Source organism: Monomorium pharaonis, chromosome 4, assembly GCF_013373865.1.
Source record: "Monomorium pharaonis isolate MP-MQ-018 chromosome 4, ASM1337386v2, whole genome shotgun sequence".
In the NCBI taxonomy this organism is placed as follows: Eukaryota; Metazoa; Arthropoda; class Insecta; order Hymenoptera; family Formicidae; genus Monomorium; species Monomorium pharaonis.
This window is the reverse complement of record NC_050470.1, coordinates 30710044-30726692: the sequence shown is the minus strand read 5'-3', so window position 1 is coordinate 30726692 and position 16649 is coordinate 30710044. Positions and strand designations below refer to the sequence as shown.

The window sequence follows — 16649 nt, the reverse complement described above, 5'->3', positions numbered from 1 at the left end:
TATACATATGTACTCATTTGTCTTCACATACACACACAAACAAATCTTTTTTTCTAACATTACAATACGTGACTAAACCAAGAAGCAAATTTTTACAGTTTACTACAATTCTGCATTTTTTAAGTCTTGCTTTAAGTATCTTTTTGATATACTTATCATGATAAATAATTATGAAGATTATATACATTTTGTAATTACATTCAAGACAAAGTATGGTACTGTTATCAAAAATATAAAATATTTTTATTTCCAAATTTTGTATATTTTAAAAATATGATTTAAAAAATATGGATCATTAATGGTGACACGATCTAACAGGAAAAATGTCACATGTTAGATTATCTACTTTATCTAACTGTCTGCAACTTCAGATAAATTGTGAATTTACTCATGTTTATATATTCATCCACTTCCAAAACAAACAAAATCAGTATCCAGAGTTTCTAAATCCACTGTAACTGCAATATGTGTAGAAGAAAAGGTTGGAATACAAATTAGTCTGACCACTTGATTTTCTTCACCTACAAGTGTTAAATATACTTAGATTAATCACAAATATAAGAAGACATCAGAATACATCAAAATTTGTACGAATGACTACATTATAGTCATTCTCAAAAGAGAACTAAATACATCGTGTATTAAATAATTTTGAGTTTAGTATTTTTTAACGTGACTAATATTCAAGTAATCTTATCAATTTTCTGAATGTAATCTATCTCTTCTCTGATATAATATTTACCTTTCCATAATTTTGTCTCGAATTTATCCATGTTACCCACAAAATATATATCTGGACAGTAGTTTATGATGAATGGATCTTTTACAGAATAAGGGTTCACTGGTAATGTATCTGGAGCAGTCGGACATATGTGCTTCCAAAGCAGCGTTTTTTCTAGCCAGTCTAAGGGAGAAATATCTGTCTCACCGGTTGCTTTTATAATGTCTTCAATAGGTTGTCCGCTGCTGCCCATTACTACACGATCGGCGACTTTGCCGATCCACGGATTAGTCGCACCTTTAAAACTTTGATATCTAAAAAAATTGTCACATTTTTAGCAGGATTGTAAAATTAGGATGGAAAATTTTATAACTCCGTCAAATTACAAAAATTACATTTTATTACATTACTATTTATATAAATCTGAATCGTAATGCTGCAAAATTTTATAAATGTACAATTAAAGCAATTTTTTAAAACCTTATTTCTTTGCTATGTAAAAATAGAGAAAAAAAATGTTCAAGTAGTTCGAAAGAGTTTTAATCTTATCTTGTTCATTGAAAAGTTGAATGTACATTTAATGTAATCGATATGTGTATTTGCAAGTACCTAGATGTTAGTGGTAGTATACACGGATGTAGCGGTTTCTGTGGCAACATCGCACTGGTGGGATCGTGCCGACCTGGCATTAAAGTGATGCAACAACACTCTGCTATTTCGGAGAGAAATGCGTCCACGAGCGTTGTTGCTACAGCAACTTCTTTCGTTATAGCGGCGTCTTGCGCCTTTCCTTCGGCATGTCCCATTAGAGTATTTGTCTTAGTAACAGTTTTGACAGAATTACCTATGGGGAATGCAATATTGAAATGTGAACAAGAGTTGCATTACAATCATACGATTAAAGGCATTTGATATACCAGCAATAATGACTCGAACAATGTCAGTGACGTTTTCTTGCGCCTCTGTCTCTCCTGCCATTCCACATATCCATTCGGTTAAAAGACTTAGAGATGTGTTGCTTGAGGTATTTACCAGGTCGAGACCAGATAGAAACACCAACTTTCCTTTGAATTTTGGCTGTGCTGGTGAACTTCTAGGCACGCAACCAGGAAAACACCAGTCCTTGATCTAAACAAAATTAAAAAAAATATGTATGCATATGTATATGTATCTTAATTTTAATACATACTTACTTCAAAGCTGCCGTTCTTATCTTTGTAGCCTAAAATGGCACACACAACACCTGTAACATAATGCTTCAAATCAGCATCTTCGACCATTAATTTAATACGCAGCATCTCATCTTCCAAGAAGAGTTGATCCTTTTCTGAACAATAATTCGATCTTGGTTCAGGCAACGTAAGTTGATGATCCTCACTTAATTCATGCAATATCGATGGCTTCCACTTTTGGTGCTTATAAAGTGTACCAATTATCACGCATTCTTCGCCTTCAAAATCTTCCAATTCTGCCAACTTCAGTATCTGAACTTCACCTAGCAAAACAAAAAATAAACAATAAAATTGTTACTTGACTGATTCTATAATCGCACAAAATATTTATGTATAAAAATCTCAATTCCTATGATAAAATTTTACTTAAAACAGCACTGTAAAACTTACCCCATTTTGCGACAACTCGTGGTACCAATATCTCTCTCAACTCTGCCAATCTTGCTGCATATATGCTGCAAAATTGCTTTGAGAAATCAATCACTTTATCATCGAAATTACCAGTCAAGTCTTCATATTGTATTGGCTGTCTCTTCAATTCCTGTGGTTTTTCATTTCCTGGTGTTGAAAGCAGATTCCCAGCAGATTCAGTTGTATGTACCATCGTTAATAAATATGTTGACAAATACTTCTATATAATAAAAAATTATCCATACATATTTTTAAAAAACTTTATATATGATGAAACGAATAATTATCTATTAAATCTCACAAATCGCTTTAACACAACAATGTGCTCCAATATATTTACATTATTGTGTAATTGCTTATCTGCATAATATAGAAGTTATAACAAATTGAATAATAATCACATGTAACTATTCTTTATTATTTTCTCCAAAACGTATTCGCAAAAATATATCCGCGATTGTGTAAAAATACTAATAGCTCGTTCACGTAGCTAACACAATACTCGTACCGTTCAATTCTAACCTTTTCCGCTGTATTTTCTTTTCACTGTTTCATTAGTCCCTACCGATATTAAGAACTCTTCTCGATATTTTCAACATTCGTATCATTTTATTTACAAATACACGCAAGAGTTATCTGATATGCAGCACCAAGATCGCGCGAATGCTTTTCGCGCCTTTTTCGCCTTTGTTTAGCAAAAGACAAAAATGTCGTAATAAAGGCGATATTTCACAATGCGATCTTAAATTTAAGTCGTACAACCACGAGAAACAGAATGAAATAACGAATCCAATTGGCCGTAGCCATTGTGTTTGACGCTGCTCTATCAGAAAGCGCGGTTTGACGAATATATCTCGATTGTAACGAAGCTTTTTACTGGTGTCATTTTATGTTATGTTGTTTATTTAGGATTTATAAGTGATTCAAGTAAACGCTCGTGGGTGTAAATTTAGTTCTTTTAAATAGATCAAAATTATGCAAAATTATCTCGAAAAACGCTCTTCAATCATGCCAATATTCATATATATTTTATTATTCATATATATTTCGCAATTGGAACGAAAGATTTTCAAATAACGTGTTTACGTTCTTTGTTTAATCGAAACTCGAATCGTCCAACGTTTCAAACGCGAAGATTTCATATCTACACAAAATGTAAAGTAAAAGAAAAAAAAGATAAGACAGGAAAATAAGAATTTTATTAAAGTGATTTAATAATTGAGTACGTGAACATTTAATAAAATATATTTCGAATTTATTATTTACAAATTTTTATCAGAAATACAATAACAGCGATGTTTACGGTTTTAAAAGTACACAAATGACAATACTGTATCTGTAACCAGCTGACTTGCTAATAAACACAATTTACTGTCCTAGGAGGAAATATATCAGTTGTTCTTGGCTATATTAGCACATAATTAAATGGTAAGTTTCTAATCCATTTTGCTTTGATTAACATCTGAATGCATCGTTTCTACAAACAATTAATCCCTAAGAGTATTTTAGGAAATTTGACATAGATACAACATAGACATTGAAGCAATCCTTAATATGGCTGTACCTACATTACACCGACACAGCCCTACAGATGTATATTTACTGGTTAGACGAAAAAATGTGACATTACATCTTGATGTGCTGGAGAGCACCAAAGTTTGGGAACTCAAGAAAATTATTGAAGGTAAGATACTTGTAACTCAAAAATTATATAATGAGAGAATTATTTTCTCAACGTATCATCTTAATGAATTACATAATTGTTACTAAAATCAATGTATTTTACAGATATATTGAAAGTATCGTCATCAGATCAAAAGCTATTTCTCATGTTCATAAATAACAGTGATCTTGAAAAATATCAGGAATTATCAGATCCTACTGCAGCCTTGTCTAAATATGGACTGATTTCATCAGCAGCAATGGCAACACATCCTGCGATAATAGGACTGGCCATACAACAGGAGAATGGTTTGTTTGAAAAACTTGAAATAACACCGTATTCAATCTCAGACTTTCTGCCAGACCTCCCAACGACTGACAATGATGATTCGGAAAGAGTTGCTATCAGTCATAGAAAATGTTGGAAATTTTGGGAGAAAATTAATTCACCGAGATCTCAACTTGGATAATATGACGTCGCATCCAGCTACTATGAGGTTTTGTGTTCTGTAACTGTGTTGTATAACTGAATAACTCCAAGTTTCGCACAAAGTAAAGAAAATGTATATAGTACAGCACTGAAAGATTCCACATTGCAACAATCCTCCACTGCGTTACAACAATAGTGTAAATATATTGCAATTATCCTATGAAATAGTTAATATTTTTAAATATTACAAAAATTTTTAATATATTATTATTAACATTTATCATATTAAATTTTTGTTTTGCAACATTTCCCAAACATGTTACTACAAGTTTGTGGGTAATCTGTGTAATGTTATATTGCAAATTGCAACATTACAATATAGCTCTAATGATCTGTGCTGTATGGGATAATTGTAAACACTACAATATAAGCATGACATTAAATAATTCTAATCATATTAGAAAAGTTATATTTACATACATATACAGTCACAAAACTTTGTAAGTATTGAAGTTATTAAGAATACTCATTGCATACCTTCATAATTAAGATTTGTGATAATAACAAATTAACATTGCATAATGCATACATAGAAAAGGAAACTTATTGCTACTTACTAAAAATGACATCGATGTATAAATGATCACATGGTACTTTTCATAATATAATACATATTTTACATAATATATTTTTATACATTTTCTTCACTAATTATATTTTTTTGTGGAACTTTGTGTGATTTCTTTTCTCTTTTGCTTCTTACATTTTCTCTTCCTCATGAATGCCTTTGATAACAAATAATTGTCATTAGCTAGTGTTCGCTTGTAGAATAACATGTAACAACGGTAATGACAAATTACAGTACAGAAACATCTGTATAAGCAAAAGAATAGATGCATCTAATATCGCTGGGTGATCTTAGTTAACAGTTTTCTCAATATGTACTGTATATTATGTGCAGAATTAGTTATCTTGTCATCTGCTAATGTTAGAAAATAGAAATTAATTTCCTAATATGTAATATGTGAAAATAAATATTTTTGGTATTATGTATGTCAACTTTTTTTAATTTTTCAAATATTTATAAGAAGTTTAATATATTATTTGAACATTACATTGTGTAATAAGAAACAATTTTTATTTGACGATTATTTTGTGGACTTTTTATTTTTTTAACACAGGTAAGAGCGATATGAAATTGCGCTCTCCCGAACATGGCCATCGTTCGATTTTTCTGATGTCAGAACCAGAGTCACGTCTGCCAGGCGAGGAGAATAAAAGTTACTAGACCGAGTTCCAAAACCCCAATCTGCCATCTCATTACTCCCACTCTCGTTCTTGTGTCACGAGCAAAGTCCCGAGGGCCAATTGGAAATTGGCGTGGTTTTCGATAGGCGAATGGCGACGATACGGGCTTAAGGGGCCCTTGCCACGCCGGCGCGTTTAGGGGAATTCACGGCGCGTATTTGCAGCGACGTGTTTACGGTGCCCGCATCTACCGTCGCGTAGAATAGCAATTTGTCCGCGGCGTTTTTTTTTTCTATCTGCGCCAGACGAGCGAGCATCACTGGCAGCCGAAGGGCGGTTGATAACGACCAAACAAGCGACAGCGAATAAGCGTGTGAGACCGAGACATCTCCGTCGCGGCGAGCCCAGCTTGTCGAGCTCCGTATCGTCGCTCTCCCCGTCTTCGAGTTTGCTCCGCCGCCTTTGCCTTCGCACTTCGGAATGGACGCGAGCAGCGAGCAACCGGCCGCGATTGCGGCCGCCGCCGAATCCGCCTCCACCAGCGAGCAGGAACACAATGACGAAGTCATGGAGGAGACAGAGGAGTACAGCTATGAGGGCGACGATTACAGGCATTTCATGCCGCGCGGTCGCGGCGGCTTTCGGTGCGTATTCACGACACCGATGCGGTCGCCGATTTATTTTTCGCGACTCGTCCCTCCCCGCTTTTCCGCAAGTTGCCATCGCTCAACTTTGCATGCTCTCTCGATTTGCTCTTTCCCCCGTGACTTCTCACCTGACTTAAGGGCCATGCCTTTACGGCGTCTCAATTCCCAACCCCAATGCAATTGCGTCCCCCACCCTCATTGCAATCCCGACAGACGACACGCGCGGAATGTCGGAATTTTATTTTCATCCCTGAACCGACGCCGGCTCGCGCGGAGGCTCCTCGCGTCTTCGCGCGGGATTTAATTAATGCTTAATGATCTCTTTGCAAGCCACGTTTTTGTAGCCTCTGTAGAAGCGTTGTACAACGCGAGTACGCCCGGTGCCTGACGCGAGCTGATCCGTGATAACGTGTGGAGCAGAACGATTATCTTTTTTGTTTTTAAGAGTCAAGTAAGATTTGGAAAGATACTTCTGATCTTCCTTCCTCTAAGTGGCATGGTAGATTGATAAGGTATCTAGTCACAACATTTAAAAATAATTTAAGGGGTCGTGGCAGAGGTGGGTTTGATTTCCCTATGAGAGGTGGCTCTCCAAGATTTCGAGGAAGAGGATTTGGACCACGGGGGCCAATGTTCCGTGGCGCAAACAATGGATTTCCCTTTGAAGCTCCCCCGAGGCCAAATTGTCCTCCTGGTCCAGCTGGACCGAGATTCCGAGGACCACCACCACCGTTTGATCCCAGCTGGGGACCTATGGGACCACCAAATTTCATGGGCCCACCAAACCTGATGGGACCTCCAGGAATGGTATTGAATATATCTTAGTAATCTCAATTTATGTTGATTTTTACATAGAAAAAAAGAGAATATTCTTCTTTCATAGATATCTTTATTTCAAATGTTGAATATTAAAATTAAATTATATGGCAAAACAGATATAATTTGACTCTTTACATAAAAAATTTTGTATAAAGAAATATACATTTTCATTATTCAACGATAATTTTCATGAATTGAGAGAGAGATAATATTTGACAGAAAGTAGCAATATCTTTCAGAATTAAAATTTTTCAGTATTATAATCATAATAGTCATATTGCACTCTTTAGAAGACTTATAATTTTGAAATAGAAATATAAAATAAACAAGAAATTTTCTCTTGTTTACATATGAAACAATGATTGTTAAACAAAATATATTAATTTTAATTTAATACAATTTGATACTTAGAGATTGGTTTTTCTATGTTATTCTAAAATCTGATTATTGCTTTATAGCCACCACCACACATGATGAATGGCCCTATGGGTGCAGGACCCGGTCCGTATGGACCACCTCCTGGAATGGGACCACCTAACATGAATAGCGTAAGTTACATGTAACAACAAAATTTGATCTTCTGAATAAAAAGCATTTTAAAACACCTTTTTAAATAAAATGTATATTTCTTAGATTCCAGGACAACAGCAGCCACCTCAACAGCAACCGCAACAGCAAGCAAACATTCCAGGTCTAGATCTCAATGGAGAAGTATGGGTAGAGACAAAAGCGGCTGATGGCAAGTCGTATTATTACAATATTCGTACAAGAGATACCACATGGACTAAACCAGAGGGACCAAATGTAAAGGTCATGGTACAAGATCAGGTAATTGAACTTTTAGTTAAATGCGTTTCAAATTTTTATGTTTATTTTTTATTATTTTTACATTATGTGCATAGTGCATAAAAGTATGAAGTAAATATCTATAAATTCTGACAACTTTGTAATCAATTAAATACTTTTTAAAATTTCTTTTATCATTATTTTTATAAATATATTTGACTTATTCACTTTGACCAAAATATGAATAAATCTTTTCAATATCAAAATTATATTTATTATTATTTTTTTTTTACTTTATTATATTAGTTTTATGATATAATTTGTTGTTATATCATAATGTTAACAATACAAAATACAAGCAGAAGAATAATATAAATAAAGAACTGTGTATCAAAAAATTGACAATTAGCAATGTCGTAACAAAGATTGGTAAGTTTGTTCTTAATAAATAGAATTAATTTTTTTTTATAATTTGATAAGGGGAATTCAGAAAAAATTTTTAACGAAATATCTCATAATTTTACAGTTAGAACAATTAGTACATGGTGCGTCGAAACAAGCGGCGACACGTTCTACCACACCTACTCCATCCAGTAGTACACCAACCAAGATTAATGAAAACAGAATCTCTCAAGGCGAGCAATCGTCCTCTAACAACACAGATGCCATTAATCAATTAAGTACAGCACCTCCTGGCACTGGACCTCCACCTACATTGAATGACACACCAGAAGTCAATAATCAAACGTCTGAGACAAACCAGTCAAATGGTAATTTATTAATACTGATTTAATTCTAAAAACACTTGTCGCGCTTTGTGTATTATCTTGGTAATCAATTTTTTAACCCTATGGAATATATATTGTAGTATTGTCATTAAAAAATAAAAACTTGAAATGTCAGGTACAGCACCCACAACAGTTACCAACACACCACCAATAAATACACCAGCAATAAATACGAACATGATGCAACCGCCGCCTAATATGATTCCTATGCAGCATAGAATGCCAAATCAATTTGGTAATCCGATTGCAACACAATTTGGTGCGACGCCTTTTGGGATGCCGCCACCTGGTTTTCAACCTTTTGGCGGTTATGGACCACCACAAGCAAATTGGGGTAATATAAACTATAGTGGAAAAAATATTTTTATTATTTATACAGATTAATAGATATAATGCATCTATATTTTTTTAGGTATGCCACAAATGCCTCATGGTGTAATGACACCTCAAATGCCCACTGAAGATCCTGCTATACTCGCACAACTTGATTCTGAATTAGTAGCAGCTGCTATGGTCTGGACCGAGCATCGTGCACCAGACGGTAGACTCTATTATTATAACAGTAAAGCAGGAGAATCAGTATGGGAAAAGCCACAAGCCTTGAAAGATCTAGAAAGTAAGTAATATATAATTTATTGTATATTGCAGCAATTATCTTTGTAAAACAAAGTAGATTACAAATCCTTAAATATAATAAATTTTATAATGTAAATCTTTTAAAGCTAATTAATGTATTTTGAAATTTATTTTTGTTAGATGCAAAATTAACATTACGCCAAAAAAATGAGGAACCAATTGTCCCTGCCAGTACCACCATTACTACTGTCGTTACTAACAATAGCACTACGATTATTGAACCTACTAAACAAGAGAAACCGCAAGAAAACGCTCATGAAACCAAAGATAGTACAAAAGATACAGATAGCGTTAAGCCGAAAAAGGAGGAAAATGTTGCAAAGGAACCTGCAAAACCTCAAGACAAGTCTAGACCAATTTCTAGTACGCCAGTGCCTGGAACTCCATGGTATATTTAACAATACTTATTTTTCATATTGCTACTAAATACATATGTACTTTCGTGAGACAACAAATATATTTGTGTGCGAAGGTGCGTTGTTTGGACGGGAGATGGACGGGTATTTTTCTACAATCCTTCTTCAAGAATATCAGTTTGGGAAAGACCGGATGATCTCGTTGGCCGTCAAGATGTGGACAAGATGATATCAACACCACCAGATGCGATTGGTACAACAAAACCAATACGTCAGTCGGATACCAGCGAAAGCAGCGATGATGATCAACCTACAGCAGCTAAAAAGATAAAACTTGATGACACCAAAAGTAATTATTATTCTTAAATGAGGTATGTAAGATTACATTAATTGTTTTTATACAAGTACCGTATTATCTTTCAGGCACACCTATCAAGGAAGAGGAAGAGAAGGAAGGCAAAAAGACTATCGATATCGGTAAGGAAGCTGCAATAGAGGCCGAGGTGAGAGCAGCGAGGGAGAGGGCGATAGTTCCACTTGAAACAAGGATCAAGTCGTTCAGGGATATGCTTGCAGAGAAAGATGTAAGATAAAACATTATCATTTATTTATAGAAACCATTATATTACTTCTAATTTATTATTTTTAATTGTTCTCGAAAATTAAAATTCACCTTTTTTACTCACAATCTTCAACTCTTATATAAATTATTATATTGAATATAACTTTTAATTATTGTATTTTCAGGTATCTGCATTCAGTACTTGGGAAAAAGAACTTCATAAAATAGTATTCGATCCACGCTATTTACTTTTAACGTCGAAGGAAAGAAAACAGGTCTTCGAGAAATATGTGAAGGAGAGAGCGGAAGAAGAAAGGCGAGAAAAGAGGAATAAGATGAAAGAGCGAAAAGAACAATTCCAAAAGCTTTTAGAAGAAGCAGGACTTCATGGAAAGTATGTGTACAAACACATTTTTTATTTCTTGTTTATTTCTTTATTTCTGTAGTAAAAGAATTTATATATTTTCTGTGCTGTTCTTTTTTAGATCGTCATTTAGCGATTTTGCTCAAAAACACGGAAGGGATGAACGATTTAAGAATGTAGAAAAGATGCGTGAACGAGAAAGCCTTTTCAACGAATATCTTCTGGAAGTGCGAAAAAGGGAGAAAGAGGAAAAAACAGCGAAACGAGAACAGGTATTTTTATTTTATTAACATTAATGAATGTGCGCGCGCATTGTGTGGCAATGCAAAAAACATTTTTTCAGGATCATGTGCATTATGAATAATTATAAATATTTTCAACATTTAATACAACAAGTAAGATTTGTAACGACATGTCCTCGTCCAAAATCCCCTTAGAAGTTTATATATTTGACAAATATAGAGGATTTAGAGGTACATATCTTTCAATATTGCTTCTAAATAATTAGTTACAAATAATATTCTGAAATAATAAATTATTTTAAATTTTAACAATTTTACAATACAAATATTAGACTAATGTGTTCAGTTTTTTCAGCTTTTTATTATAAATTTTTCACTTTTATCAATTTAGGAAAGTTTTAAATTTATTGCAAGTTAATATTACACATACACGCGCGCATGTATATATTGATTATCACTTGTTAGCTTGAAAACTCGTAAAAATATTTTTTTGCTCGACTATTGTCACATTTATATATTAATCCCATATTTAATCACATATTAAAAATTATTATTTATTTTATTAGATAATTTATATTTTTTTATCTCTGAAATTGTACCTAAAAATCCTTTATATTTTAAGAAGAACGTCACAAACTACTTATTTTACTCTCTTACTTCTCCATTCAATAAACCTTTCTCCTTCCATTCCAGGCAGATGTCATTCATTTATAATGAATTGCTTCATAAACGCTGCTCGAAGAATATTTGAAGCAGCATATAAATGTAATACGCACTTTGCATGCGCGATAAGTTGCGCATGGGCTGAATGTATAATTATTCGGCACTCGCTCCTATGTTTATAATTATATTATTTTATTAATTTCGATAAGAATTACTTCACTTTATTAAGCGAAGCTTTGCAATGCGCGATAGCATAAGAATCAAATTAAGACTAGATGCAAAGCGTTTTTAATCATATATAGGAAAGGATACATTTAATAATATTTAATGAAGTTTATATTTTTTACAGCGATAATTAATTAATTTCTTTCAGGTTTCATAGGTATGTTATTATTTTGTTCCACTTGTAAGATAGTACGAATTCCTAAAATTATAACGGCTGAAGAACACATATACCAGGAGATATTTCTCAAATAATAATTCTCTACTCCAGTAGATTTGCTCGATCGAAATCGAAAAGTTTTTGTAGCTCTAAGATGGGAGATGTAGAGAATAAAATCTTAGTATGTGACGGTTCCTTTATATACTTATGTGTTCTGAACTCTCCACTTCAGTCAGGATGCAGGCAGGACAGGTTCCGTATGTGGAGTGGCTTGGTTCTGAAGCTGGTTGGTGGCATGGATGATGTCATCTACCATTCCCACCTTCTCTGCGGGTCACTGTTGGCACACCCTCGCGCGCCGCATTCTTTACTTCAAAGCAGAGTGTCATGAGAATGAACAAACTCGGTATTTGTATATTACTCGTAATCCTCGTTACTTCAAAAGATTAACTTTTCCCCAGAGTCAAAATTAATTTAAAAAGAAAAACAAAGATTTCACATTAATTCATTTGGAAGGAAAGAAAGAGTTTACCAAAGCCCGAGGTAGCATTAGTCCACAGAATAGTTTCTCATAGAGTTCATATATATTCCGATATTTGAGAAATATAAAGATTCGATTCTAATGCTACCACAAAACTTACATTAAATGTATGGACATAAAAACAAATTTATTTATAACATAAGACACTATTTAATTCATTTGGTATTTTACACTTTATAGTAATATAATTGTTTCGAGCAATACTTCTGTCATAACGTCAATAAAAAAAATTATTTTGCGTGTATATAGGTTATTAAATAAAATATATTCAAAAAGAATAAATTATCTTAAAATCATATTTTTCCTATTGTTCTTATGTCAATACATGAAACATCAAATTTGATGTGTAGAACTCTCAAGTAATTTTAAGTCGACTTTAAGATATAAACAATTCTTGTCGGCAATAATATATATAAAGTTAACTTTATCGAAAGATACATTTTAAAAGAATAAAGTTCTACAGAGTTATAATACGAAATCATTAAATTTGACATAAAATAAATGTTTTACAATTTTCATAAAATATTTCTTTTATTACTCGTCTGAATTTTAATTATTTTTGTTGTAGTAATAACGCAAGTGAATTTTTACATTAATTTCAGTCAGAATGAGACAAAGAAGTAAGTTTAAGTAATCGTTAGCACAAACTTTTTAGTACCTTGAAAATTCTTATAGGATCCGAGTAATGAACGTTATATGCAATTGAAGTTTATTGAAGATCAAAATGTGCCAGTGTCTGAGCTGTAATCATTTTTTAATTGTCATTTACAATAATATCATATAAACATTCTTTTTAATGCAACAAAAAATATTACACATATTATTTTGGTCGTTTACAAATTACGCAATGGGGACATTGGAAAGAAAGCTATTTTATGGTATCTTTGTTTCACACACGTTGCGTAGATCAGATATTTCAAAGATATCTGTCTATCATAGCTAATTTTGTACGTTTCAATGCTTTGAATGCTTTCAGTATTATGAACTAAAAGTATCGAGGCTTAGGAGAGACAGAAAGAAACATGAATTTTATTTTAATAAGATAATTTTAATAAGCACATTAATTTAATCTACCTGTTATATTATTTTTACGGCAAAAAACATCAAGAAAATTGTCAAGAGAATAATTGCAATTTTTATGAACGGTGCCATGTGTTATAAAATACGTAACGCTAAAATTATGGGTTCTTCGAGAGGTATTTTACTGTAAAGCGAGTAGGAGAAAAAAAGAAATTAGATCGAAACTCGTTTCGTAATTTGGACGGCTGCGAGCTTCTAATGTTTTCGAAGTTAATGTACTAACCGTATTTTTTCTTTTCAGCAAGGACGGCAGTTAAACATTTACTTACCTACACATTCAGTCATCATTAAATAATAGCTTATATATCGTATATACATATAAGGCATACGATGATTTAAAAAAATTAAAATTTAAGTTAATTACATCGTTAATTGCATTATTTAATATGAACAAATTGAATACTGTATATTTAATGATGACGATGATCATAATAATCATTTTTACAGGAATAATGAGTTAATAATTTTTTTCAGCTAAAAAAGACCAGCTTAGTTCATTAAAAAAAATTCGACAAATAGAGTCCTTAACGTTGTGATACTTCCTGACACGAATGAACACGAATGACTATTTCTTCTACCCCTAACGAAATATAGTTTGAAAACCATTTAAAAGGTTTGCAAGTTGAAATAGTTTGATCCACATTACAGATCATATATCATGTTTATAAAAGTGATTGTAATGTGGCTGAGCGTGTAATAATAATTGGTTGGAAATATCATTTAAAGCGTGCATGACATAAGACAGCCAAGAAAAATTTGATCTTAAAAGCAAAAGAATTGTATAATAGTACGTAAGCAAGCAGTAATTGTTCTTCAGCGATGAAAACTCTTATGTTAAATGCGTTTCAGGTGAAAAAGGAATTCTTTGCGATGCTACGTGAGCACAAAGACATCGACAGGCATTCGCATTGGAGCGATTGTAAGAAAAAGTTGGAAACGGATTGGAGGTACAGAGTCGTAGAGTCGGCAAGCACGCGGGAAGATTGGTTTAGAGATTACGTTCGCCTGCTGAAGGATGAGAGGAAAAAGGAAAAGGAGAAAGACAAAGACCATCGGCACAGAGAGAAAGATCACAAGACGGACAAGAAGGATAGAGATCGTAAGGATACGGATAAAGGTAAAGATACAAGATCCAAGGACAAAGCTGATAAAGATAATACAAGGGAAAAAAAGCAACGAAAAAGCGAAGCATCCACAGAGGAAAACGAAAAGGAGAAAAAAGAGCCGATAGTAGAGAAAGAGTGCGGGGAAATTGAAGAAAGTGACGATAAAAGCGTTAAAAAGGAGAATGACGTAAGTACAATAAACGATTTCTATCTCTTTTGTATCTTTTTATACAATTTTTGTACGGTTTATTTTTTATCTTTAGAAGGAAGAAGATGACCATTCCGATTCAGAGGAGGATCGCGAGAAACAGAAAAGAGAACGTGAAAGACGAGCGGAAGTCAGTCTCAGAGAGAGAGAAAGAGAAGTGCAACGAACTCTAGCTACACATCTTCGCGATAGAGATAAGGAAAGGCAGCATCACCGTCATACAGAAGCGGTTCAGCATTTCAGCGCTCTTCTAGCTGATTTGGTATGCAAGTTTCAATCGCGCAATATATATTCTTACGCAACACTTGTTATTAATGTCTCTTGACAATAACTTGAATATTTGTTTCAATTTTAGGTAAGAAACGGTGATCTGGCATGGAGAGAAGCAAAACGACAATTGAGGAAGGACCATAGATGGGAATTGGCTGAAAGTTTAGATCGTGAGGAAAAAGAACGACTGTTTAACGAACATATTGAACAATTGGGTCGTAAGAAGCGTGATAAATTTCGGGAATTGCTCGACGAAGTAGGTGCGTCGACCGAACTAACGGCGTCTTGGAAGGACATTAAGAAATTGTTGAAAGATGATCCTAGATATTTGAAGTTTTCTTCTAGCGATCGAGTAAGTAATCTTCAATTTAAAAGTAAAAAAATAAAAATAATATTGAAAATTTTTTCATTATTATTTATTCCATATATTTTTTTATCGATTTAGAAATGCGAAAAGGAGTTTAAAGAATATATTAAGGACAAATTGGTTGCTGCCAAAGCTGATTTCAGAGAACTTTTACAGGTCTGTTTAATTTAACTGACAGTATATTGCTTAAAATCCCAATTTGACTATTAATTAAGAAAATATGATTTTCAGGAAACAAAACTGATCACTGATAAAACGTACAAAAAAGTTCAAGAGAATAGCTCGCATTTAGCAGAAATTGAAGAAATTCTTAGGAAAGATCGCAGATTTCTTGTACTCGAAGCTGCATCCGCCGAACGGACTCGATTATTAATGAGCTATTTGGAAGAGTTAGCACGTAGAGGTCCTCCACCACCTCCTACTGCTTCGGAACCATCAAGAAGATCAACTACAAAGTAAATTTAAATCTAACACAACAAAGATAATAAAATAAAACGTTTTTAACAAATATTCTGTATCAAATCACCTGTTTCTGTTTCAGTTGAAAAATGATCTACATCGAAGTATGGCAAACATATGACACATAACATTAACAGAAATGAATAAATTTATAGCTGTAGTTAAAATGAATTACTTTACACCGAATTATTGCCTGTATAGAATTCAATAAAATTAATGAATGCCAATTCTACAACTGAGATTGTATTGGATTGTGAGATATTGTAGTGCAAGCATATATATTATTGTTGAAATAATATTAAATGAGACTTCACAGAATGCCGGCAAACCTGTGTGTAATATAATTATTTTACAGTGCAAAAACTATTCTATATAATAGCTTGTCTAAACTGACGCTAATGGAGTAAAAAGGAAAGAGAAAATCAGATCAAAGAAAATGTACTGATTTTCCAAAAAATAAAATTAATAGCTATTGTAAAATCATGGTAAATATTACTATTTTATCATTAAATTACATTATTCAAATAATTCTGTGGCTCTCGATATTACCCTTCAAATGATCCAGCAGAAGTATTTTTGCTCATATAAGATGTAAAATATCGGTTAAACACTTTTTATTATGTGAACATAAATATTAAGTTTCAATAAAATAGATAAAGTTGGTAATTT

The 16649-nt window shown here is 33.2% G+C and overlaps 3 protein-coding genes and 1 long non-coding RNA gene across 8 annotated transcripts; 2 read left to right on the top strand and 2 right to left on the bottom strand.

Moving 5' to 3' along the window:
• Positions 1 to 216: 216 nt before the first annotated feature.
• Positions 217 to 3058, bottom strand: LOC105831380 (DNA polymerase delta subunit 2). 3 transcript variants are annotated; one of them, XM_012671460.3, is made up of 7 exons: positions 2887 to 3058; positions 2344 to 2584; positions 1915 to 2216; positions 1639 to 1849; positions 1331 to 1565; positions 743 to 1035; positions 217 to 521 (listed from the first exon to the last, which is right to left on the bottom strand). In XM_012671460.3, the coding sequence occupies exons 2-7, from the start codon at positions 2555 to 2557 to the stop codon at positions 403 to 405; spliced, it is 1374 nt and encodes a 457-aa protein (XP_012526914.1). In that variant the 5' UTR covers positions 2558 to 2584; positions 2887 to 3058; the 3' UTR covers positions 217 to 402. The 3 variants fall into 3 exon arrangements, with proteins under 3 accessions (XP_012526914.1, XP_012526913.1, XP_012526915.1); XM_012671459.3 differs by having other exon boundaries at positions 2873 to 3057; XM_012671461.3 differs by lacking the exon at positions 2887 to 3058 and adding an exon at positions 2766 to 2862.
• Positions 3059 to 3882: 824 nt separating this feature from the next.
• LOC105831381 (elongin-B) lies at positions 3883 to 5509 on the top strand. Its single transcript, XM_028188793.2, has 2 exons — positions 3883 to 4048; positions 4153 to 5509. The coding sequence occupies exons 1-2, from the start codon at positions 3919 to 3921 to the stop codon at positions 4494 to 4496; spliced, it is 474 nt and encodes a 157-aa protein (XP_028044594.1). The 5' UTR covers positions 3883 to 3918; the 3' UTR covers positions 4497 to 5509.
• On the bottom strand, positions 4907 to 5819 carry LOC114253791. The gene is made up of 2 exons (XR_003625268.2): positions 5572 to 5819; positions 4907 to 5435 (listed from the first exon to the last, which is right to left on the bottom strand). It is a non-coding gene; the product is annotated as an uncharacterized LOC114253791 (long non-coding RNA).
• Positions 5820 to 5960: 141 nt separating this feature from the next.
• On the top strand, positions 5961 to 16381 carry LOC105831378 (transcription elongation regulator 1). 3 transcript variants are annotated; one of them, XM_028188790.2, is made up of 18 exons: positions 5961 to 6348; positions 6897 to 7158; positions 7629 to 7718; positions 7804 to 7998; positions 8483 to 8726; positions 8860 to 9078; positions 9157 to 9360; positions 9501 to 9768; positions 9853 to 10085; positions 10160 to 10320; positions 10484 to 10692; positions 10784 to 10934; positions 14420 to 14863; positions 14943 to 15146; positions 15240 to 15506; positions 15600 to 15677; positions 15753 to 15976; positions 16063 to 16381. In XM_028188790.2, exons 1-18 carry the CDS (start codon positions 6185 to 6187, stop codon positions 16064 to 16066), a joined length of 3621 nt encoding a protein of 1206 aa, XP_028044591.1. In that variant the 5' UTR covers positions 5961 to 6184; the 3' UTR covers positions 16067 to 16381. The 3 variants fall into 3 exon arrangements, with proteins under 3 accessions (XP_028044591.1, XP_012526910.1, XP_012526909.1); XM_012671456.3 differs by having other exon boundaries at positions 5962 to 6348; positions 6909 to 7158; positions 14940 to 15146; positions 16063 to 16369; XM_012671455.3 differs by having other exon boundaries at positions 5962 to 6348; positions 14940 to 15146; positions 16063 to 16369.
• Positions 16382 to 16649: the final 268 nt, after the last annotated feature.